Below are 24327 nucleotides of genomic sequence, written 5' to 3' on the forward strand. Positions count from 1 at the left end.
ACCCCCCGTATTCCCTGCGATCCAGTTCCCACGGCCAGGAGCCTGAGCCCGGGCTGGTGGCCGAGCCTGGGGTGTGCTGTCCACCCGCCTCCCTCCTCTGGGGGCCCGGTCTGGCGGGCGCTCCCCTGGCCGTGCCTCCAGCCGCTGCTCCCAGACGCAGGCCTCGCGTGGGGCCGTACCCACGACGTCGCTTGGACACGGGACTGGCTGCTGGGGCTGCGGGAGGCAGAGCCTCTCCCTACCTCCGCCCTGGGCCCCCGGAGAGGCCCATCCTTCCAGAAATAAACGTGAAGCATTTTGCAAGCTCGGCTCTGTGTGGTGTTACAGCTGGTCCGTAGGCCCAGGGGCGGCGGCCATCCAGTCCCAGGGGGGAGGGAGGGGCGGGAGGAGCCCCCCCGTCTCAGGGCACGTCTGTCCACCCACTGACCAGTCTCAGGGCACGTCTGTCCACCCACTGACCAGTCTCAGGGCACGTCTGTCCACCCACTGACCAGTCTCAGGGCACGTCTGTCCACCCACTGACCTGTCTCAGGGCACGTCTGTCCACCCACTGACCAGTCTCAGGGCACGTCTGTCCACCCACTGACCAGTCTCGGCACGTCTATCCACCCACTGACCACGTCAGGCACCAGAGGGCCCCCTGGGGGGGGGAATTTTTAGGGGAGGGCTCCATCTCCTCCCCACAAAGTTTCTGGACCCTCCCACCACACGGATGCAAGCTGGGTATGTGTGTGAGCACACAGGTGTGTGTGCATGTGCACACCCATGAGCATGTGCATACATGTGTGAGTATGCATGTGTGTTCATACGTGAGCATGTGCATATAATGTGTGTGCGTGTGTTATGCATTCATAGCCTTGTGTGTGCGTACATGTGTGTGCACATGCATGTGTGTGCCCACGTGTGTACACCTGCAGGCACTCTGAGGCAATCCCCCTGCAGAGGGTGGGCGTGCCCTGATCAGTGAAGGTCCTGCCACCCCCTCCCTCAGCTGCAGGCTGCAGCCTCGCCCTGAGAACGCCCACATTCCTAAAGCCCGGCCCCTCCCTGGGAGGCCAGGGGAGCGTGCAGACACCCCGTCCACACGCTCGCCAAAGGCTGCACAGGGGTAGGGGGTGCTGTTGGAGGCTGAGAGTGTGGGGACAGGGAAGCTGAGGTCAGCCCCAGACACAGGCTGGTCCCACGCAGGAGCGCGGGGGGGTCCCAAGTGTGGGGAGGGGACACTCAGAGCAGATCAGCCAACAGGACCAGGCTCCAGCCAGCTGATGGTGCTGGGGGTGCGTGGGGGTGCTGGGGGGGTGCTGGGGGTGCATGGTGGTGCTGGGGGTGCATGGTGGTGCTGGGGGTGCGTGGTGGGGTGCGTGCCTCCGGGCTGGCCACTGGCCTAGGCTGGCCCACAGGACTGGGGGCCGGCAGCCTGGACAGTTGGGCCGCCAGGGGCCACCTCGGGCTCAGGGTCCTGTGGACACCGGGCAGGGGCTGAGGAGCTGGGGGAGATTCAGGGCGGAGGGTGAGGCCTAAGCCCCGCCCTCTGGGACAGCGGGAAGGTCCTCCCCCGGTTTCACAGAGGGAAGCTGAGGCCGGGCACCGCCTGCTGGGGGTCCGCAGCCCGGGCGCAGGAAGCTGGTCCCGTGGCCCCCAGCTGGTGGGCAGTGTCCCAGCCCCGTCCTGGAGTAGATGCCCAAGGCTCTGTCCCCCACATCGCGCCACCTCAGCTGCAAGAACCTGGGTTGAGTGGGGGGCGGAGGTGGGACTGGGGCCGCGGCACCAACCCTCCATCTCCAGGATTCAGTCGCCACGGGGGGGGGGGGGGTGGGAGGGGCGGGCAGCACGTGGTCCACGCGCCTCCAGCTCAGGCCTGGGCTGCGGGAGCTGAGTCGGGTCCCAGGCGCCCCGGCATGGACGGATGTCCTTGGAGGCCGGGCCAGCCGCACCGGGGGCGTGGCAGGACTGAGCTGCGGAGGGACCGAGGCCCCGGGGTCTCAGGGCAGAGCGGTCCCTGGGGGAGACTGGATGTATGTGGCCACGCACTTGGCTCACGCTGCCTCTCCCACCCCCGGCCACCCTGTCCTTCGAGGCTGGGCCTGAGCAGGAAGTGCGGGACCCCGGCCAGTCCCCAGCTGCCCCTCTGACGGGCTGTGTGCCCGGCTGCAGGCCGTGGAGCAGACCTGAGCCTGACCCCTCCTGCAGCGGCCCCGGCCAGGCGGGAGCAGACTGGGAGGGGTCCGCGGTGAGGCCAGGCAGCCCCTCACGCAGGAGAGGGCCGGAGTGTGAGGGACCGACCGGCCACAGGGCGGCGGGACGCCCCCCTCCCCCAGCCCCGAGGCTCTGGGAGCTGCTGGCCCAGTGACCTGCTGACCCGCAGCCTCAAGAGGCCCCCTGCGTGGATCGGGTGCCCGAGCGAGCCGCCCCTTCCTCTTGGGCGGGATGGGCGCCAAGGGTGACTAATCCCCCACCCCAGCACCACCTTCCTGCCTGGCACCCAGGCCGGTGGCAGGAAGTAACCTGAGCGGGTCCCTGCCCGCCCCCACGGCCACAGCCCCCCGCCTGGTTATGCAAGTGACACTTTCCGGAAAGAGCTGCAAAGCTGGGCGTGGTCCACACGGCCACCACACCACCTGCCACGGCGGTGCCCCCTCCAGGCCCAGGCCGGGCCCCCCCCTCCCCGCTGGGCACCAGGAGGGGCGGGGGGACTTACCACCTGGCGTGTGGGCACATGGCCAGAAGGAGCCCGCCGCCCCGGGGTCTCACTGGGAAGCCCGTGACCGTGGTGGGCAGGGCAGGTCCCAGCCACCTCCGGCCTTGGCCGCCAGCGCCCACCCACCCGGGATACCTGGAACTGGGGCCTCCCAGCCTGGCACCCATTCACTGAAGAAGGCCCCTTGGTCGGGCACACACAGGCACGGACCTGGGCCGTGGGCAGTGGGTGACTTCTCAGACAGACCAGGGGTTTGGGCACATCCTGGCCCAGGGGCAGAGCAATGGACACGGTGACCTCAGAGGTGGGCGCTGGGCTCGGCGAGCACAGACCCAAGGAGAGGGTGAGGGGACCCGTGAGGACGCCTGGACTCGGGGCGGGCAGGAGGGCCGCGGGCAGGTGCTGGCCGTTCACCCAGGACCCACAGCCCCAGCCCTTGGGGGTGCCCGGGGCCGGGACAGCAGGGGCCCCGCGGGCGGTGACAAACCTCGCGGGCAGGAAGCTGCAGCAAAGCCCAGGGCCGGGAACGGGGACGGCGACGGTCAGCAGGCGGCCGGACCGAGCAGCCCCAGCAGCGCCCCCCGACTCCCCCCCCACACTGACATGTCCCCCCCCCACTCCCTGGGCCCCACTGACATGTCCTCCCTCCCCCCCCTCACTCCCTGGGCCCCACTGACATGTCCTCCCGCCCCCCCACTCCCTGGGCCCCACTGACATGTCCTCCCTCCCCCCCCACTCCCTGGGCCCCACTGACATGTCCTCCCGCCCCCCCCCCACTCCCTGGGCCCCACTGACATGTCCTCCCGCCCCCCCCACTCCCTGGGCCCCACTGACATGTCCCCCCCCCACTCCCTGGGCCCCACTGACATGTCCTCCCTCCCCCCCCTCACTCCCTGGGCCCCACTGACATGTCCTCCCGCCCCCCCACTCCCTGGGCCCCACTGACATGTCCTCCCGCCCCCCCCCCCACTCCCTGGGCCCCACTGACATGTCCTCCCGCCCCCCCCACTCCCTGGGCCCCACTGACATGTCCTCCCGTCCCCCCCCCCCCACTCCCTGGGCCCCACTGACATGTCCTCGGACGCCACTGCCTCTCTGCAGCGTCTGTCCGAGCTGCCCGGTGACCCAGCGGAGTGGCCACACCCTGGGCAGGCGGGACCGGAGCAGCTCCGGGAGTCAGCCCGGCTCCCACCGAGCAGAGCAGCGGCGGGTGGGTCCTGAGGAAGTTGGCAGGCTCTGCAGAATCAAAGTCTTACTCAAATATCCTGTCAGCACCACAAGGAAGAACAGGAGGGCGCTGTCCTGCCCGCGCGGGGTGGGGGGGGGGGCGGGGGGCACAGCGACCTTGGGGCCAGGGGTGCACCGTGGTCCCCGAGGGCCACCCACGCGCGGCTGGGGCTCCGGGTGCCGCAGGCTCAGGGGCAGAAGGGACCGAGGGGCGTTGGGTGAGGGCAGGGTCTGGACTCAGTGGCTGGGGTCCGAGGGGGCGTCCAGGCCGGGGGAGGGTGGGAGGTCGGGATGCCGGGTGCCTTGACGGGGGATGGAAAGGGCCAGGCCGCTCAGCCCTGCTGCTGGGGTGACAGGAGCAGACCAGTGGGGGTGGGCTGGGAGGGCAGAGGGAGGAGGGGCTGGAAGGGAAGGTGGCCATGGCCCAGGGGTGGGTGCGGGTGAAGGGCCAGGACCGCTCCACGGGGGGAGGGGGGGAGACGGGGCTTGGGGAGGGTGTGACCAGCTGAGGCAGGCAGGCGGGCGGATGTGGTCCCGACCCAGGGCCCAGGGCCGGCTCTCCGCCGGGGAGGCCATCGGGGATGGGGAGAGGGGCGTGGGCCTCGTCCCGCTGGCCGGGCGACTCAGGACCTGGGCCGGAGAACTGGGCCCTGGGGTTCCTACGACCTGAGGGGGGCAGGGGTTCCTCGAGCAGGGGTGTCACCAGCTGTGGGCAGCAGGGCGGCTCTGACGCCCAGGGGGGGTGACCGGCTGCTACAGAGGGGCCTTCTCCCAGCCTCTCCCCTCTCGGTCACCCTCCCCCCCACCTCCATCCACCTAGAGGGCCACACCGGTTTATATTTCTTTACAGAATAGAAAAAATAAAATAAATAAAATAAAATAAAGCATAAAGCTTGGCCAGCGTGGCTCAGGGGCTGAGCATCGACCTAGGAACCAGGAGGTCACAGTTCGATTCCCGGTCAGGGCACAGGCCCGGGGTGCGGGCTCCATCCCCAGTGTGGGGCGTGCAGGAGGCAGCCGGTCAGTGATTCTCTCTCACCATTAACATTTCTCTCTCTCTCTCTGCCTCTCCCTTCCTCTCTGAAATCAATAAAAATATTTTTTAAAAAATAAAGAAGTGTTACTGTTGGAAAGCCCGTGTGTCCCGCGTCCCGAGGGAAGTGTGTTTACGACTAAAGTTCCAAAGAGCATGGAAATGACCGAATACACCCAGGACTGCGGGTCAGAACCAGCCCGTCACACAGACAAAGGCCACAAAGATCAGCCCTGGGGCTCGGGACCCACCTCGTCCATTGCCCCCCGGCCCCCCGGGCCTCAGGAGCCGGGCAGGGCTGCCTGGGTGGGGCTGGCCAGAGGGTTCGGGGACGGCCCCCAGGACAGGCCAGAGCTGACGCAGCCAGACACAAACCCGCCCCACCTCCAAGGCAAACAGCCCAGAGGGGACTTGGCACCATGAGCAGGGGGTGAGGGGTCGAGTCCACTCCCCATCAACAGGCCCGAGGGGTCTGCCCTCCCCCTCCGCCCCCGTGCCAGGCTCAGAGCCACCCTGTCCTTCTGTGAGCAGCACAGTCCCTCCGCCCCATGCAATGGAGGAGCCGGCAGAGCACCCGGGAGGCCCAGCCTGTCAGCGGTGCAGCCCCCCTTAGGGGCCTAAGTAGGGGACCCAGCCCACCCGGGGATCCAGCAGGGGAGCCGCAGCTGTGCCTGCGCCGGGCAGCTGGGCACCTGCAGATGGCCCCCAGGTGACAGCGATGGCCCGGGGCCCCCATCCCTTAGGCTCAGTCTCATGTGCCCCAAGTCAGGCCCATGGATGGGGTGACTCCCCGCCTAGTCTCCAGACTCAGGCCCCTTCCTGAACCCACACCCCAGCCTGCGGGCAGCTGCAGCCCCCCTGGTCGCAGAGGAAAGCAGAGGCTGGCGGGATGGGCCAGGGCAGCGGGCGGGGCTGGGCGTCAATGCCAGGCCACCCGGCCTCGGTACCAGGCGCCTTTCAGCACCGCGGGGAGGGAGGGGGCCCGGGGCTGTGAGGGGCCACGTCTGGGCCCCTCTGCCAACTCTGCGGTTGCTGAGCCAACACGGGGGTTCCTGGAGGGAAGGGAGGGCCTGTTTGTCGGCGGACACTTGGTTAATCTCCACCACGGTCCCAGGCAGAGGCCCCGCTGCTGTTTGCTCGGCCCTGAGCTGGTTTAATCCTCAGCAAACGGGTCCGGGGCGGCCTGGCCTCCTCCTCTGTCCACACCGCCTGCCGGCGGGGCCACGCTGTCCCCACTGAGCTGGCTGCGCTCCCCATTGAGGGGACCCCGGGAGACTCCGCAGACCTGGCCTTGTTTGGGGGGCTGTTTCTGCAGGGCAGTCGCCGGGGCTGGGGGAGGAGCAGGAGGAGCGGAGGAGGGGGACCCGCTGACAGCTCAGGCGGCTCTGCCCAGAAGACGGAGGGTGCCCCGTCCCCCTGCCTCCCCCGCCCCCGACCCCCGCCCAGGCCTCCCTCCCCTGGGTTCCTCTCCCCACCTTCCCCCGCCCCTCCCCCACTGCTCACCACTGTGTCCCCGTCCCCGGTCCAGCCAGGGCCGCTGCACCCAGCCTCCCTCCCGGCCACGAGACAGCAGCCAGCGTGGACCTTCCGGGAGGACGTGCGCTTTGCTGTGATTTCAAGTTTCTGGATAAGTTGCAGGGACCGTGGGCTGCCCGCCCCGGGAGTTACACTGCCTGCCGCCCCCTCCTCCCCTGTTCGCTCAGGTGTGCACACGCACCTCCCTCGCTCTCTGTGTCTGCCTGCGTTTCTCAGCCTCTGCTGTGTAAGGAGCAGCCCTTGTCCCTTCTCCCCCAAGGAAACAGGGCAGGGTCCCGTCGGTGAGTCAGGAACGACCAGCACTCCCCCCTCCCCCCACACCTCCGCCCGCTGTCCTGCCCACGCTCACTCCTCCGCGTCTGGGATCTGAGCCGGGACCCCGAGTCCCATGCGGGCTCGCTGTGCCGTCCATCTCCTTCCACCTGGAATCTGCCCAGCCACCTGGGGCGGGGCCCTCGGCTCAGGGCAGGTCTACCTAAGGGTTGAAGGGCTGCCTCAGCACCAGGCCAGGCTGAAGAGACTGAGGAAGCCTCTGATATTCATGTCAAAACCTTAGCTAAACACGAACCAACGCGACAGAGACCTCAGTGATCACCCACGAAAAGGAATAGTCTTCGAAAAAATTGTTGGGGAAAGTCTCAGAACAAAGGGGCCTTCAGCAATGGCAACAACAACAACAACATCACAAGCCTCATGTATAAAACAATACACGCGCCCCATTCAACGGAGCAAACTAAAGTTACAGAAATCACCCCCGAGGAAGTCCAGAGAGCAGTCTTACTAGACAAAGACTTTAAAACAACTGTCTTAACCAAGCTCAGCGAGGGAAGAAGAACAGGGACAAAGAACCACAGGAAATCAGGGAAAAGGTGCACGCACCAAAATGAGACGTTCACAAGGAGGTGGACATTATTTCTGAAGAGACACACAGGTGCTGAGAGATACAACTGAAATGGAAAATCCACTCGAGGGGTTCAACGCAGCCTTGAGCAGGCAGAAGAAAGAAGTAATGAACTGGAAGACGGGACAATCAAAAGTATCAAGTTTGAGGAGCAGGAAAAAAAAAAGAGAGAGAGAGAGAGAGAGAGAGAGAGAGAAATGAATAGAGCCCATGGGAGTGTGGGACATCACCGGGCAGGTCAACATGCGTATAATGACAGTCCCAGCAGAGAAGGAAAAAGGGACAGAACTATTATTTGAAGAAATAATGCTGCAAACCTCCAAGAAGCTCAACAAACTCCAACAGGACAAATTCAAAGAGACCCCTTCGGACGTGCATTGTAACCAACCTGCTGAGAGGCAACGTGGAAATCTTAAAAATGCCAAGACAGCCCTGACCGGTGTGGCTCAGTGGATAGAGCGTCGACCTGCGGACGGAAAGGTCCCAGGTTCGATTCCGGTCAGGGGCATGTACCTTGGTTGCGGGCACATCCCCAGTAGGAGGTGTGCAGGAGGCAGCTGATGGATGTTTCTCTCTCATCGATGTTTCTAACTCTCTATCCTTCTCCCTTCCTCTCTGTAAAAAATCAATAAAATATATTTTTTTAAAAAAAGAGAGAAGCTACGTGCCACTTACAAGACACCTTCAGTGATTATTAGCCCATTTATGGTTAGCATCCTTGGAATGCGGAAAGGCTGCGGACGGCCTATTTGAAGTACTGAAAGAAAGAAAAAACAGTTAACAAAGAATTCTATATCTGGCAAAACTTTCCTTCAGAAATGAGAAAGAAACGAAGACATTTCCAGGTGAACGAAATTTGAGGGAGTCTGTTCTCGCTAGACCCACTCTATGAGACGTGCCTTAAAAAGTCCTTCAGGTTGAAAGGCTCATGAGGCTGTAAATGAAAGCTACAGGAAGAAATAAAGTTCCAATAAAGCTAAACATGTGGGCAAATATAAAAGCCACTATCACTGTAATTTCTGGTTGTGACTCCGCTTTTTACTTGCTACGTGACTTAAAAATAAATGCATACAGATAATTGTAAATCTATGTAACTGGGAACGCAGGTGTAAATACGTCATTTTTTTTTTTTTTACAGCAACACGGGGGGATTAGCGTTTTTGTAACCGAAGTTAAGTCCATTCAGACTGGACTGGCGTAACGTTAGGGTGCTGTATGTCATCTCATGATCACCACAAAGGAAACATCGGGAAGATAAACACACAGAAATGTGAAGAAGATAAAAACGTGTTGCAAAGGAAGGTAGTGGTCTCATAAGTGGGGAGCACAGAGGCAGGTAACACACAAAAGGACGATGGTGGAGGCAGGCCCCCCTTATCAGCAGCGACTTCACGTGTCAGTGAACCATCCCCGTCCCGTGGTGGCGATGGGCAGGCTCGGTGAAGAACAATCGGTGACGCAGCTGTACGTTGTCCCCACGGGAGACGCCCTTCAGGACGGAAGACATACAGGTTCCAGGTAACGCATTGGAAAAGGACGTTTGTAGAAACGGTGACCGAAGGGCCAGCCAAAAGAAACCCTAAAGTTAAAAAGGTAACGAGAGCCGAAACTGGTGTGGCTCAGTGGATGGAGCGTCGGCCTGCGGACTGAAGGCTCCCGGGTTCGATTCCGGTCAAGGGCATGTACCTTGGTTGCGGGCACATCCCCAGTGGGAGGTGTGCAGGAGGCAGCTGATCGATGTCTCTCTCTCATCGATGTTTAACTCTCTATTCCTCTCTCTTCCTCTCTGTAAAAAATCAATAAAATATATTTAAAAAAAAAAAAAAGACGACACCGGCAGAATTCAAATGAAAGGTGATTGCTCTGAAGTCAGAGTTGGAGATTTCGACACCACGCTTTTAGCAACGAATAGAACCACCGGACAGAAGACTGACAGAGAAATAGAGGACGTAGGCAATATTATAAACCCGTTCCGCCTAACCTGTATGTCCAGAGCACGCCACCCAACAACACAGGACACACGGTTCTCAAGGGCACGTGCGACGTTCTTCATGATAAACCGCAGCTTATGCTCCAAAAAACCAGATTAATTAATAAATTTTAGCCCGGCTGGCGCGGCTCAGGGGTTGAGCATCAACCTATGAACCAGGAGGTCAGGGTTCGATTCCCGGTTGGGGCACAGGCCCGGGTTGCGGGCTCGATCTCCAGTGGGGGGCGTGCAGGAGGCAGCTGACCCATAATCCTCTCTCATCATGGATGTTTCTCTCTCTCTCTCTCCCTCTCCCTTCCTCTCTGAGATCAATAAACATATTTTTTTTTTAAAAAAAGGGAATGCTGACACCTGCTACAACGTGGCTGAATGTTGAGGACACTGAGCTGAGGGGGGAAGCCAGGCCCAGCAGTTCAGACACTGCGACCCCTCCCAGGAGGTCACAGACGGGCCGTGGGTGGCGGGGACCGGGCGGGGGGCAGGGGAGGGGGAGCTGTGCGTAATGGATTCTCCATTTGGGAGGATAACAGTGCCCTACAGGTGGCCGGGGGGCTGTGTGTAATGGATTCTGGGTTTGGGAGGATAACAGTGCCCTACAGGTGGACGGGGGGCTGTGTGTAATGGATTCTGGGTTTGGGTGGATAACAGTGCCCTACAGGTGGACGGGGGGCTGTGTGTAATGGATTCTGGGTTTGGGAGGGTAACAGTGCCCTACAGGTGGACGGGGGGCTGTGTGTAATGGATTCTGGGTTTGGGAGGATAACAGTGCCCTACAGGTGGACGGGGGGGCTGTGTGTAATGAATTCTGGGTTTGGGAGGATAACAGTGCCCTACAGGTGGACGGGGAGCTGTGTGTAATGGATTCTGGGTTTGGGAGGATAACAGTGCCCTACAGGTGGACGGGGGGCTGTGTATAATGGATTCTGGGTTTGGGAGGATAACAGTGCCCTACAGGTGGATGGGGGGGCTGTGTGTAATGGATTCTGGGTTTGGGAGGATAACGGTGTCCTACAGGTGGACGGGGGGTGGGGGGGCTGTGTGTAATGGATTCTGGGTTTGGGAGGATAACAGTGCCCTACAGGTGGACGGGGGGCTGTGTGTAATGGATTCTGGGTTTGGGAGGATAACAGTGCCCTACAGGTGGACGGGGGGGGGGGGGGCTGTGTGTAATGGATTCTGGGTTTGGGAGGATAACAGTGCCCTACAGGTGGCCGGGGGGCTGTGTGTAATGGATTCTGGGTTTGGGAGGGTAACAGTGCCCTACAGGTGGACGGGGGGGCTGTGTGTAATGGATTCTGGGTTTGGGAGGATAACGGTACCCTACAGGTGGACGGGGAGCTGTGTGTAATGGATTCTGGGTTTGGGAGGATAACAGTGCCCTACAGGTGGACGGGGGGCTGTGTGTAATGGATTCTGGGTTTGGGTGGATAACGGTGCCCTACAGGTGGACGGGGGGCTGTGTGTAATGGGTTCTGGGTTTGGGTGGATAACAGTGCCCTACAGGTGGACGGGGGGCTGTGTGTAATGGGTTCTGGGTTTGGGAGGATAACGGTGCCCTACAGGTGGACGGGGGGGGGGGCTGTGTGTAATGGATTCTGGGTTTGGGAGGATAACGGTGCCCTACAGGTGGACGGGGGGGGGGGCTGTGTGTAATGGATTCTGGGTTTGGGAGGATAACGGTGCCCTACAGGTGGACGGGGGGGGCGGGCTGTGTGTAATGGATTCTGGGTTTGGGAGGATAACGGTGTCCTACAGGTGGACGGGGTGGGGGGGCTGTGTGTAATGGATTCTGGGTTTGGGAGGATAACAGTGCCCTACAGGTGGCCGGGGGGGCTGTGTGTAATGGATTCTGGGTTTGGGAGGATAACAGTGCCCTACAGGTGGCCGGGGGGGCTGTGTGTAATGGATTCTGGGTTTGGGAGGATAACGGTGCCCTACAGGTGGACGGGGGGGGCGGGCTGTGTGTAATGGATTCTGGGTTTGGGAGGATAACGGTGTCCTACAGGTGGACGGGGTGGGGGGGCTGTGTGTAATGGATTCTGGGTTTGGGAGGATAACAGTGCCCTACAGGTGGACGGGGGGGCTGTGTGTAATGGATTCTGGGTTTGGGAGGATAACGGTGTCCTACAGGTGGACGGGGTGGGGGTGCTGTGTGTAATGGATTCTGGGTTTGGGAGGATAACGGTGCCCTACAGGTGGACGGGGGGAGCTGTGTGTAATGGATTCTGGGTTTGGGTAGATAACAGTGTCCTACAGGTGGACGGGGGGCTGTGTATAATGGATTCTGGGTTTGGGAGGATAACGGTGCCCTACAGGTGGACGGGGGGGCTGTGTGTAATGGATTCTGGGTTTGGGAGGGTAACAGTGCCCTACAGGTGGACGGGGGGCTGTGTGTAATGGATTCTGGGTTTGGGAGGATAACAGTGCCCTACAGGTGGACGGGGGGCTGTGTGTAATGGATTCTGGGTTTGGGTGGGTAACAGTGCCCTACAGATGGACGGGGGGGCTGTGTGTAATGGATTCTGGGTTTGGGAGGATAACGGTGCCCTACAGGTGGACGGGGAGCTGTGTGTAATGGATTCTGGGTTTGGGAGGATAACAGTGCCCTACAGGTGGATGGGGGTGGGGGAGCTGTGTATAATGGATTCTGGGTTTGGGAGGATAACAGTGCCCTACAGGTGGCCGGGGGCGGAAGTCAGAACACCGCGAACGTATTGACACCACTAAATGTGCACTTAAACGTGGCGAAAATGGTGAACTTTGTGATGTTCGTGTTACTACAAAAAAGTCATTTCCTATGGTTTCCCTGCTTTACTAGTAAGTGCTCCAATATCCCCGAATTCAGAGCAAGCCCAGACCCCCCCACACACCTGACCTAGCCCCCCCATCTCGGGCTCCGTCTCCTCCCCACGGGCCAGTCCCAGCCACACCAGGGCCTTCAGACCGTCCAATGGGCCAAGGTGGTCCCTGCCCAGGGTCCTGTGCCTGCTGTCCCCTCCCCTCGGCTCAGCTGTCACCCCCGCCCCACAGCCACCATCCCCTCACGGTGGCGGCTGCACATCCTGAGCTCCGTGGAACAGGACCTGGGTTCTCCTGTCCCACGGACCCCATTGCCCAGTCAGGTCTCCCCCTCCCCGTCCCCCCCCTCCCCCGCGCTCAGCACAATGTGCTGGAAGGAAGGAGGAGGAAGGAGAGAGAGGCAGAGGGGGAAGGCCAGGGCCACCGGCCAGGGGAGCGATCTTCGTGGAAACCAGGAAAACGCAGAAGACATTGGGTCACCTCCCTCCCCGCCGGGACCCCCCCCGCCCTGGCCGTGTCTGACTCACGGCCCACTGGTCACACCACCGTGCACCTCAGCCCCCTGGGAATGTGGGCCCCTTGGGAGACAGACCAGGGCTGCCGGACCCCCATGGCCACCCCGTCCACGCCCCCTCCAGAGGCAGCACCCCCAGGGCAGCGCAAGGGGGCTCCGAGCGGACCTGTTGCCAGGCCTGGCCTCCCAGAGCGGTGCCCACCCCCCCCCCCCACCGGCACCTGGCATACAGCTGGTGCTCAGTACATGCCCCCGACCCAGCGCACCCGGCACCTCAGCCTGGAGTCTGCTCCCTTGGGGGGGGGGCAGCGGGGAGTTGGGGGGCTGAGGCCTGGGCTGGGGAAGTCTGCCTTGGGCTGGGGGGTCTTTATTCACAGCCCGGCGTCACTTCACCTCGGGGCTCTGCATGGCCCAGTGAGGTCGCGTCCCGCTGCCCCTGGAAGCAGGAGGGCAGGGCGTGCCCGGGGGCCTCCCGAGCTGCGGGAGCCGCTGGCCCGGGCCTCCTTCCCGGCCGCGCAGGTGCCTCTCGCCTCTGTTCTCGGCTCCCTCAACTGTGAAGGGTAAACTCGCTGAGCAAACAGGCCGGGCCGGGCATCCGGGATGTCCCAATCGCTGGACCCTGCGCCCGCACTCTCCCCGGGACGGTGCCCACGGGAGGCCCAGCTGGTCCCCGCGCCCCGGGGTGCCAGCGCCTGCTGGGGGGGGCGGGGGCGGGGAGGGACAGCGATGGACACGAACCCTGATGAACACTCGGGGCCCCAGACCCAGGTGCCTGTGCCCCCCATCCCTCCGAGGGACGAGGGATGTTGTGAGGTTTGGGGCGAGGACACTGGATGAGCCCGAGAGTGAGAGGTGGGGTGTTGGTGAGCAGGTGGCCCCGAAACCCGGCCCGCCAGTCGTGGGTCCCCCTTGGGGCAGGTGCTGTGGAGAGGCCCCCGGTCCCTGCTGAGGTGACCCGGCAGCCCCGAGGGGCACATCACCACCGACACATGGGTCCTGCGTGGCCTGCCGTGGGCCGACCCAGGCGGGCCCGGGACCCCCTGTGAGCAGGCAGCCTCGGGAGAGAGGTGGGGTCCCCGGGCCCCGCGCTGGGAACCTCTGCCGGGCCGTGACCGGGGCGCCGGGGCCGCTGCGGCGTGCCCACTGTCGAGGCCCTGTCTCCCCGGGACGTTGAACTTAATGACAAAGAGGAGTCCAGGGACTTGCAAGGGGCACAGAGCCGCCTCCTAGCACCCCCCATGCCACGCAGACCGGGAGCCCCGGCCTCCACAGCCGGCCAACCCACCCCAGCTGCGCAGGGGACCCAGGGCCGCCGGCCGGCCAGCAGCACTGACCTCGGCCTCGCAGTCCCTCCCCACTCCTCGGACAGGACAGGGGTGTGCTGCCCGCCCCCCAGGCCCACCTCTCGGCCTCCCCCAGGCTTCCGGGGCTCAACGTGGAGCTGAACCCCAACCCTATGGAGGGAGGTGGGGGCTGCAGCCAGGGAGAACCCCGAGGTGCCCTCCTGCGGGGGCTTTGCCATCTGGAGGGGCCGCCAGCACCCCGCCCCCTGCTGATTCCCAGAGGCTGCTGGGGCGGGGGTCCTGAGTCTCGGGGCCCCAGGGCCAAGGCTCCTTCCTCCTCACACTACCTTCCTGCTCCGGCCCCTCCCCGAGAGCAAACACCGAGGCTGGCGCGGGGAGAGGGCAGTGCCCCCGCGGCCCCAGCCAGGCACAGGGCCAAGGTTTCCTGCTACATAAGGGCCCGCGGCCCCTGGGAGCCAGCGCCTTGCCCACTCCCTCCTCGCCGCCGCCGCCCGCAGTCCCCAGGATGGGCGACCCGAGCGGGTGCCAGGCGCTGGCCTGGGCCCTCCTGGTCCTGCTCTGCCTGCCGACGGCAGGTGAGTGGACCCGCACCCATCCTCACGGCCCGCACCCATCCTCACGGCCCGCACCCATCCTCACGGCCAGGGCCTCACGCCGCTCGCCTGGGCTTCTCCGGCCGCGAACGGACGGACAGGCAGGACCCCAGCCGGTGTGTCCAGGAGACGCTGGGTCCCAGGGGAAACCCCGGTCCCTGCCCAGACGGGTGCATCGTCCTTCCCTGGCGTGGCCAGCCGGGTGACAGCTCGGGGCACCCCAGCGGCTGTGAAATACCCCCTCGAAGCAGGGCTGCAGGGGGCGGGCGGGCCCAGCGGCAGGGGGCCACGTCTGAACCCCACTCCCACCCCGGCTACTGGGCCTGTCCCAGCCGCCTCACCCCGGGGCACCCCTCCACCCTGGGGCCCCGCCGTGCCCGTGCCTCGCTGGCAGAAGCCCTAATACTTACTGTCAACAAGAAAGATGCAGCCGCAGGGGCTGCCAGGTGACACGGCCGCCGGCCTCCGCGCTCAGCACCGAGCCGTCCCCACCTGCCTCTCCCCGGGCTCGGGGCCAGGGTCAGGGTTCGGGTGGCGGTCTCTCCCTGAGCCCCTGGCCCAGCCCCTGGGGCACACGCCTCGCCCCGGCTCCTTTCGGTGTGCGCTTGGCACAGCCAGGTCCCCACTCAGCGGGGTTCCTCGGGGCTCCCGGGGCCCTGCACCTGAGGGGGGCCTGCGGTGAGCGCACCTCACCCTCCACTCACTTCCTTCTTCTTAGGGGCGAATCACTCCATGGGGGGCATGCACTATGGGGGTGAGGGGGCGGCTGAAGGCCCCACTAGGGGTGGTGAGGGTGGGCCCGAGTGAGGGGCACGTGACCTGGGAGGAGGGATGGGGGCAGGCATTTCTCTGGTGAGCGATGGAGACACAGGCGCACCGGCTGGCCCCGCTGCCACGGAGGGTCCTGCCTGGAGCCCGTTCTCTGGAAGCTGGGCCGGGACCCAGGGGAGGTGCCCCGGGACCTGCGTTCTCTCCACGGGGCATGGGGCCAGGGGCAGGGAGGAGGGGCTGCAGGTCTGGGGTCAGGGGTGGACAGACGGACAGACGGACAGGCAGAGGGAAGCAGGCCCTAGACAGGGCAGGTGACCACGGGCCAGTCCCTCGCCCCAAGTGTCGGTGGTCTGGCCCGGAAGGCCCAACAGGAAGCAGCTCAGGCGTGACGGCCGCCCCGTGCCCCTCCCCGGGCTCGGGCCCCACGGGGGAGGGCATCAGGAGCCCCACCCGCACCCCCCACAAAGCACCGTCCGGGTCCCAGAGGGGGACCCCTGGCAGACAGACGGAAGGAGCCCTGGGCCATGTGCAGGGGCGCCCCCACCTGAGCCCGGCAGAGAGGGCCTGGGGCCTCGGCCCTGACCCCGGAGGCCCTGGTCCGGCGGGCGGGGGCTGCCCGGAGGAGGCGGACTCGGGCGGCCTCGGCCACCAGTACCAGGCCCCTGGCGTCCACCTGCCACGCCTGCCGCTCGGGTTCTGGTCTTGGGTTTTGGGTTTCTGCTAAGTCACGCCTGGGAGCCTCCGGGCGGCGGTGTCCTCCCCCAACAAAGCCCGTCTTTGTCCTTCTCTGCGGGACGTGGGGTGGCGGACCCGCTCCTGGGCGGCCGTGGGGGCCGGGGCCAGCGGGGCCACCGCCCTTTCCTGATTCCATTCTCCTGCCCGGTCACAGGGCGAGGGGGAGGGGGAGGAGGACGCAGCTCCTGCCTCACAGCGGGGGGAGGGCAGCACAGGCACCCAAGGTGCAGCCCCTGCCAGACCCCCCACGGAGGCCTCGCTTCCTGTCCCCGAGCGACGGGAGGCCAGGGCCTGCTCGTGTGGCCGCCACCCTGCAGCCCTGACACCCAAACAGGCTGCCGGGGGCGGGGGTCGCGTGTCCGGCTCCCCGCTGACTCCATCCTGTCCCCACAGAGCCCCAGGGCAGCGCGGGGCCGAGCTGGGCAGACGCAGAGGCAGCCAAGGGCAGTCGGAGGATGGACACTGGTACGCGGCCAGCAGGTGGAAGGGGCCGGGTGGGGGCCGGGCCGTCTCCATCCGCAGGGACGCACAGACCTTCCCAGCGCCCGTCTGCCAGGGAGAGGGTGCGCGGGGGGAGTGAGAAGGACACGGAGGCGCAAAGCAGACACGCAAATGCTCCCACGCTCCCACACAGTACGCACACAGGTGTCCACACACAATGGGCACACACACACACACTCACACATGCATGCACATATTCACCTAGTGTGCACACACATGCACAGACACATATACACACCCACACATGCACATACTCATACATGCACACACTCATATGTGCACACATGCACACGCTCATACATGCACACGCTCACACATGCATGCACTCACACCTGCACGTACTCACACATGCACGCACTCACACATGTATGCACTCACACGCACACACTCAGGGCAAGGCGCACACACAAGCCCCGAGCGGAAGCCTGTCTCAGGAGGCAGGGAGGATCCAGCAGGGACAGCCATCAGTCCTGGCTCCGTGGGGTGGGTCAGGGTTGGCCTGAGGTTGCTACTCCCCGAGTGGCAGTGAGGAGGGTGGGGGTCCCGGGAAGGGGCGTGGCTGCCTGGCCACGTCCCCTGAGTGCCCTGCCCCCCCTCCGCAGCCCAGCGCACGATCTTCATCCCACCCATCACCGTCCTCCCCACCATGAGCCGTGAGTGGATGCTCCCACTGCTGGGGGCGGGGTGTTTGCTGGGGTCACGGATCTGGGTAGAGCTGGGACCTGGGCGGCCCCGGGTGCTGGGCAGGCGCCGGGGTCGGGAGAGTCAGAGGTGCCGAGGGGTGCGAGGCCGTGCCGTGGCGAGAGGGTGGCCACCTCTGGGCTCCCCACCCCCAAACTGCATGCCTCCCCGGGGAGCTGGGCATACGCCTGGCGTCCGTCCAGCGGGGCCTCCACACGCTCCCCCTCAGCCCTGAACCCGGCGCACAACGGCCGGGTCTGCAGCACGTGGGGCGACTTCCACTACAAGACCTTCGACGGCGACGTGTTCCGCTTCCCCGGCCGCTGCAACTACGTCTTCTCGGCGCACTGCGGGGCCGCCTACGAGGACTTCAACGTCCAGCTGCGCCGCGGCCTGGCCGGCTCCAGGCCCACCATCACCCACGTGGTCCTCAAGGCCCAGGGGCTGGTGCTGGAGCTGTCCAACGGCTCCGTCCTCATCGACGGGCGGCGGTGAGCCCCGCGTGGCGGGAGGGCCCGACTCCCGTGGGCCGGGGTGGGGGCGGCTACGGGAAGGGCCCCGGACGGTCCCCAGACCCAGGGCGCAGGGAGGACTGGAAGTCTCTCTCGCCCCAGGGAGGGGCTGCCCTACAGCCGGGCCGGCCTGCTGGTGGAGCGGAGCAGCGACTACGTCAAGGTCAGCGTCCGGCTCGTGCTCACCTTCATGTGGAACGGAGAGGACAGCGCCCTGGTGAGAGGCCCGCCCGCTCCTGCCCCGGCTGTGGGAGTCCCTGGGGGAGGGGGTCAGGGGTCAGGGGTCAGCAGGGGGCCCTGCCAGGCTACAGAGGCTGGAGCTGCCACTCCCGCCCCCAGCTGGAGCTGGACCCCAAGTACGCCAACCAGACGTGCGGCCTCTGTGGGGACTTCAACGGGCTCCCGGCCGTCAACGAGTTCTACGCCCACAGTGAGTGCCGCGGGGTCAGGGCGTGCGGGTGGCCAACGGGGGCTGGGCGGGCAGGCAGGCAGGCGGCGGGGCTGGGGGATCTCGGGGCCCCCGGGCAGGAAGCGGGTCGGCGGGGGTCCTGGGCTGGGCAGCCGGCCCTGCGCAGCCCCACACGGAGCCCCCCCTCCTCTCCCAGATGCCAGGCTGACGCCGCTGCAATTCGGGAACCTGCAGAAGCTGGATGGCCCCACGGAGCAGTGCCAGGACCCCCAGCCCGGCCCCGCCGACAACTGCACGGACGGGGTGAGCCCTGCCCCAGGGCGTGTGGACAGCGGGGCGGGCGCAGCCTTCCTGGGTTGGGACCTTGGGGTCCAGGGGAGCGAGGGTCTCCTGAGCCGGGCAGCCAAGGACTCGGCCTCCACTTTGGAGGTGCACCTTCGGCACCCACACGCTTCCCCCGCCCCCGCACACATGTAAGAGTGTGTGTGACCCTGTGTGAGCGTGCGCCCATCTGCGTGTGGAAATACACACACACCCCACAGTCCTACCAAGGGTGGGGGCCTCAGCGAGCCCTGCTGATGAGCTGGGAGGACCCCACCTTTGGACGTGGCCTGAAAGCTCTGGACCCCCCTCCCCCAGCAGAACCCCCAGCCTTAAGTCAGGGCTCGGAGTGGCCGCCCCCCCAGCTCGCTGGCCAGGCTGCAGCCCCGGAGGAGGAAGTGGATGGGTCCCGCCCCCACTTATTGGAGCCACCTCCAGGGGCAGGATCTGCCCCTTTCCTGGGTGCCCCATGTGTGTCCCGGAGCCTGGGTGGTGGCCATAGGTCGGGTGTCCCTCCCAGGGCCCAGCAGAACCCTCCCCGGGGCGGGGGGCTCAGTGGCTGAGCAGGATGGCTGGGGGGCGGGGGAGGGAAGGAACCACCGGGAAGAGGGGGGGGTCCCTGGCTGGGTCCCCACTGCGCCCCGCCCAGAGGCAGCGAGCGGCTCTGTGTTCCCAGGAGGACATCTGCCGCCGCACCCTGCTGGGCCCGGCCTTCGCCCAGTGCAACGGGCTGGTGGCCGCCGACGCGTACGTGGCCGCCTGCGCGCAGGACCTGTGCCGCTGCCCCACCTGCCCGTGCGCTACCTTCGCCGAGTACTCCCGCCAGTGCGCCCACGCAGGGGGGCAGCCGCAGAACTGGAGGGGCCCCGACCTCTGCCGTGAGTGCCTGCCACCCTCGCTGGGTCCCTGGGGAGCGGGTGACCAAGGAGAGCCTGGGGCCACCTGGTGTGTGGGGGCCTAGGGCAGGTGGAGCCCCTCGGGGGCCCCAGAGCGAGGACCGGCCTCAGCAGAGGAGGCGGCTGGGGCTCAGACAAGCAGGCCCAGGGCTTCTGAGACCAGGGGCTCCCGAGCCCAGATGTGGTTTGGGGACCCTTGGGGACACATGGCAAGTGGGAGTGGGGGTGGCCTGTCTGCCCATCGGGCCGCCTGGGTGGCCGCCTGGGTGCCAAGCGCTGTGCCCTCCCCACAGCCCGGACCTGCCCCCTCAACTTGCAACACCAAGAGTGCGGCTCGCCCTGCGCGGACACCTGCTCCAACGCCGGGCACGCCCAGCCCTGCGAGGACCACTGCGCGGACGGCTGCTTCTGCCCCCCAGGCAGGTCCCCCGGCCCTGGGACAGCCCCCCGCCCATCCCGGCTGCCTCCTCCACGGGGCGCCCGCCCCGCCCCGCTGACCCGCTCACCCCTCTGCAGGCACGGTGCTCGATGACGTCACCAACACCGGCTGCGTGCCCCTGCAGCGCTGCCCCTGCGCCCACGGCGGCCGCACCTACGCCCCGGGGGCCTCCTTCACCACCAGCTGCAGCTCCTGGTAGGCCCCCACCCTGTCCCGCCTGGGGGGGCGGCGCGTGGGGTGGGCGCGCCTCCCCTCACCCAGCCGCCCCGCTCCCGGCCTCCCCAGCACCTGCTCCGGAGGACTGTGGCAGTGCCAGGACCTCCCGTGCCCGGGCACCTGCTCCGTCCAGGGCGGCTCCCACATCTCCACCTACGACGAGAAACTCTACGACATGCACGGGGACTGCAGCTACGTCCTGTCCAAGGTGCGGTCGGCCCCGGCCCTCAGCCCTCCCTGCCCCCCGGTCCCTCCCGGGTCCCTTCCGCACACCCGCAGGGGAAGAGGGATGCCCAGATCCTGAGACACGCTCCCTGTAGGTGCCAGAGGCTACGGAGAGCCACCTGCAGCCTGCGTGGCGCCCTGGGTACAGGGCACTACACACGCATACACAGAGACACGCGCGCACACACGTGCCCACACATACGTGCACACCGGTGCATGCACACACGTGTGTGTTGCACACACATGCCCTGTTTTGCCCTTAGAAATGTGCAGACAGCGGCTTCACGGTGCTGGCCGAGCTGCGGAAATGCGGCCTGACAGACAACGAGAACTGCCTCAAAACGGTGACCCTGAGCCTGGACGGCGGGGACACGGTGAGGGTCCTGCCTCGTCGCCTACGACAGGGATGAGCAGTGATGGGGAGGACGCAGGCTCCAACGCCCTCCCGCAGCCCCGCGGTCCCGGGCAGCCGCCTTCCTGGGCCGTCCCAGAGCCGCCCAGGCTCCGGGGGCTCCGGCCCAGCCTGACCGGCCCCCTCCCCTCCCAGGTCATCCGGATCCAGGCCAACGGCGGGGTGTTCATGAACTCCATATACACCCAGCTGCCCGTGTCAGCAGGTACGGCCCGCACGGCGGCCAGCCCTGCTCGGGCTCTCTGCGGGCGCGGGCAGTGCCAGCACATGCCGGGAGTGGTTGTCAGGTAGAGAGCGGGGTCTCCGTGTGGTCCCACCTGTGGCTGCTGCAGGGACCCCGGCCTCTCAGGGTGTCTGTGGTCCCGCCCCACGCAGGTATGTGAGCTCCTGCCTGGCTCCTGGGTGTCTGGGGTCCACCAGATGCCTGTCTGAGCCCGTGTCTGCCGCCTGGGCCGTCCCAGGAGCACGAGGTCCAGGCACTGGGGTCAGCGTGGCCGGGCCTGGCCTCGCCTCCGGCCAGCCTCTGACCGTACCCCCGCCCCCCACAGCCAACATCACCATGTTCAGGCCCTCGACCTTCTTCATCCTGGTGCAGACGGGCCTCGGGCTGCAGCTGGAGGTGCAGCTGGTGCCCCTCATGCAGCTGGTCCTCAGGCTGGACCCCGCCTACCGAGGCCAGATGTGCGGTGAGCGCCCCAGCCCGGAGCGAGGGGCCAGGCGATGGGGACCGGGGAGGCGGCGAGCAGGGAGGGGCCTCGGGGGGTGGAGGTGGGGCTGTGCACAGGCCCTGACCCCCACCAGATCCTATCAGCAGATGGTTCTGGAACCAAGCCATGGTGTGGGAGAAAGCACGGGCTGGGGAGCAGGGCCGGGCTGATCCCCCTTCCGGCCCCAGGCCTCTGCGGGAACTTCAACCAGAACCAGGCGGACGACTTCCTCAGCCTCAGCGGCGTGGTGGAGGGCACGGCCGCCGCCTTCGCCAACACCTGGAAGACCCAGGCCGCCTGCCCCAACGTCAGGAACAGCTTCGAGGACCCGTGCGCCCTGAGCGTGGAGAACGGTACCCCGCCCTGGGGGGCCCTCGGGCTGCTGCCCGTCTGCCCGGGAAGCCTCACGTCTCAACCGGACTCGGGGGCCGCAGGGCTGGGGGCCCCGGATATCTAGGCGTGCATGCAGACAGCAGGGTCCGGGGCAAGCAGGGTGGGGTGCTGGGACCCCATCTCTGGGAAGAGTATCTTGCTGCCCTGCCAGCAGTGCCCAGGCGGCCGGCGGGTGACCCCAAGTCCAGTTCAGGGCCCGTGAGTGTGGAGCAGAGGCTGGCGGGGGGAGGTGCAGGGAGGGGGTGGTCAGCCCGCCTGGTGACCCCCACGTCCCTGCCCCAGAGATCTACGCCCAGCACTGGTGCTCCCTGCTCACCGACCCCACCGGCGCCTTCTCACCCTGCCACTCCGTCATCAACCCCACACCCTTCCACTCGGTGAGACCCCTGCCAGTCGGGGACCCCAGCTCTCGGGGAAGGGGGGGGCTGGAACGGGGCCTGCCCTGCAGCTTTCCCCCAGCCTCCCTTTCCGGGGTCCCTGTGCCAAGGGCGGAGCTCCATGGAAGCTCCAGGGGAGGCTCCGTCCCCCATCCCCACTTCTGGGGCTCCAGGGTCCTGGGCTGTGGCTGCACCCCCATGTCCTCCACTTCCGCTGGGTCTGGGGTCACATGGCCTCCTGTCCCTGTTTGTGTGCGAGTTTCCTCTCATGACACCGGCCACGCGGGCTCAGGCGCCCTAATGACTCCCCTTTGCTCATCACACCTGCGGAGCCCCTATTTGCAGGAGGGTCACCGTCACCGGCCCCAGGGGTTACCTTTTTGGGGGGACACAACTCAACCCACAGCCGTTGGCTCCTAGGCCTCCTTTCCGGATCCGGAAGCTCAAAGCCCCCAAATGCACTGGACTCCTCTCCTGGGGGGAGAGGGTCGGTCTGCCCGAGGATACAGGCCCATCCCTGCCCTGGGTGGGGGGGCTGTGGACTCCGCCCTGCACCCCGCCCCCTCCCCGGGCCCTCAGGCAACTCAGCGCTGCTGTGTTAGGGTTCTCCCTCCACCTGTGCTGGTCCCCGCAGACCCTGCCCGCGGACCCCACCCCACGCCTTTGGCTAGGTCCGCCAGGCCCGCCCACCACGCGGGGACCTGCTTGGGGGCGGAGCTCCAGGCTGGCCAGGGGAGGGGGCAGGGTCCCAGGCGGATGGACCAGAGCGGAGGGGCTCCGAGTGCAGGCTGGGGTCCCTGACGCCCCGCCTCCGCCCCCAGAACTGCCTGTTCGACACGTGCAACTGCGAGAAGACCGAGGACTGCCTGTGCGCCGCGCTGTCCGCCTACGTCCGCGCCTGCGCCGCTCGGGGCGTGCTGCTCCGCGGCTGGAGGGCCGGCGTCTGCAGTGAGTGGGCTGGGCGGGCGCCTCGGCCTCCCTGGGCCCCGGGGACCCCGGGCAGCAACCCCACCCGCGTCCTCGGGCTTCCTCCTGGGCCCGGCCACTGACCCCAATGTCTCCCCGCCCCGCCCCGCCCAGCCAAGTACATGAGCACCTGCCCCAAGTCCCAGCGCTACGCCTACGTGGTGGACGGCTGCCAGCCCACCTGCCGCGCCCTGGGCCAGGCGGACGTCACCTGCGGCGTGGCCTTCGTGCCCGTGGACGGCTGCACCTGCCCCGACGGCACCTTCCTGGACGACGCCGGCAGCTGTGTGCCCGCCGAGGCCTGTCCCTGCTACTTCCGGGGCTCCGTGGTGGCCCCCGGGGAGGTGGTGCATGACCACGGCGTGGTGTGGTAGGAGCGGGCGGGGCAGGGCGGGGCGGGGTGGGGCGGGGAGGGCGGGGCCGGGGCTCCCTGGGAGGCGTGTTCCCGCCCAGCCCTCAGCCCTTCTGTAAAGGGGGACCTCTCCCCGGGCCGGGAGGGTGTCCTGAGGGTCCAGGGTCCTCGGAGGGTGCTGGGTAGGTGGTGCTCACTCGGGGGCCAGCCCGGGGCGCCCCACGCCCTCCCGGCTGGAGGCAGCTCCCTCGCCAGCTGGGCCTCGGCCTCAGCACCCTGGGCCCTGCCGCCCGCCCTCTGCCCGCATCCTGGCTGTTGGCGGGATTGGAGGCCTTCACAGCGACCCTGGCCTAGGCCTGTGCTCACTTCGTGGCCAGGCCCGGGGCCCGCGCCCTCCCAGCCGGGATGCGGGCGGGTCCGTGGGGCAGCGGGCGGTGGCCCAGACCCATCCTCCCTCTCCCGTAGCTCGTGCGCGAGTGGGAAGCTGAGCTGCCTGGGCGCCGTGGAGCAGACCAGCACAGGTACCGGCCCTCCTGCCGCCCTCCGCGGGCACCTGCCTGCAGGAAGCGGAAAGGGCTTGTGCGGGCCCGGGGTGGGGTCCTGGCTGCGCAGCCCCAGCGTGTCCTCCTTCCTCAGGCTGCGTGGCCCCCATGGTGTACCTGGACTGCAGCAACGTCTCGGCGGGCACGCCAGGCGCCGAGTGCCTCCGGAGCTGCCACACGCTGGACGTGGACTGCGTGAGTCGGCCCCGCCGTGAGGGCGCCACCACACCCCTGCCCGGCGGGTGGCCCCCCTGGCCTGGAGGACCCCGATGGGCGT

General features: G+C 66.3%; 1 protein-coding gene across 1 annotated transcript in view; it reads left to right on the plus strand.

The window, feature by feature from the left end:
- Positions 1-14507: 14507 nt before the first annotated feature.
- Positions 14508-24327, plus strand: part of MUC5B (mucin 5B, oligomeric mucus/gel-forming) — a gene marked incomplete at both ends in the record, with an annotated part of 30159 nt that continues 20339 nt past the window's right edge. The window contains 20 exons of the mRNA XM_080640766.1: positions 14508-14577; positions 16495-16566; positions 17205-17255; positions 17513-17774; positions 17898-18012; positions 18135-18225; positions 18401-18507; positions 19202-19403; positions 19715-19840; positions 19938-20055; positions 20146-20284; positions 20565-20675; positions 20849-20918; positions 21262-21399; positions 21609-21773; positions 22096-22190; positions 23012-23138; positions 23271-23526; positions 23974-24029; positions 24145-24245. Coding sequence (XP_080496892.1) covers positions 14508-14577; positions 16495-16566; positions 17205-17255; positions 17513-17774; positions 17898-18012; positions 18135-18225; positions 18401-18507; positions 19202-19403; positions 19715-19840; positions 19938-20055; positions 20146-20284; positions 20565-20675; positions 20849-20918; positions 21262-21399; positions 21609-21773; positions 22096-22190; positions 23012-23138; positions 23271-23526; positions 23974-24029; positions 24145-24245 — 2472 coding nt within the window. The remainder of the gene's footprint in view (positions 14578-16494; positions 16567-17204; positions 17256-17512; positions 17775-17897; positions 18013-18134; positions 18226-18400; positions 18508-19201; positions 19404-19714; positions 19841-19937; positions 20056-20145; positions 20285-20564; positions 20676-20848; positions 20919-21261; positions 21400-21608; positions 21774-22095; positions 22191-23011; positions 23139-23270; positions 23527-23973; positions 24030-24144; positions 24246-24327) is intronic.

This window comes from Plecotus auritus, assembly GCF_963455305.1.
Source record: "Plecotus auritus genome assembly, chromosome: 9".
NCBI lineage: Eukaryota > Metazoa > Chordata > Mammalia > Chiroptera > Vespertilionidae > Plecotus > Plecotus auritus.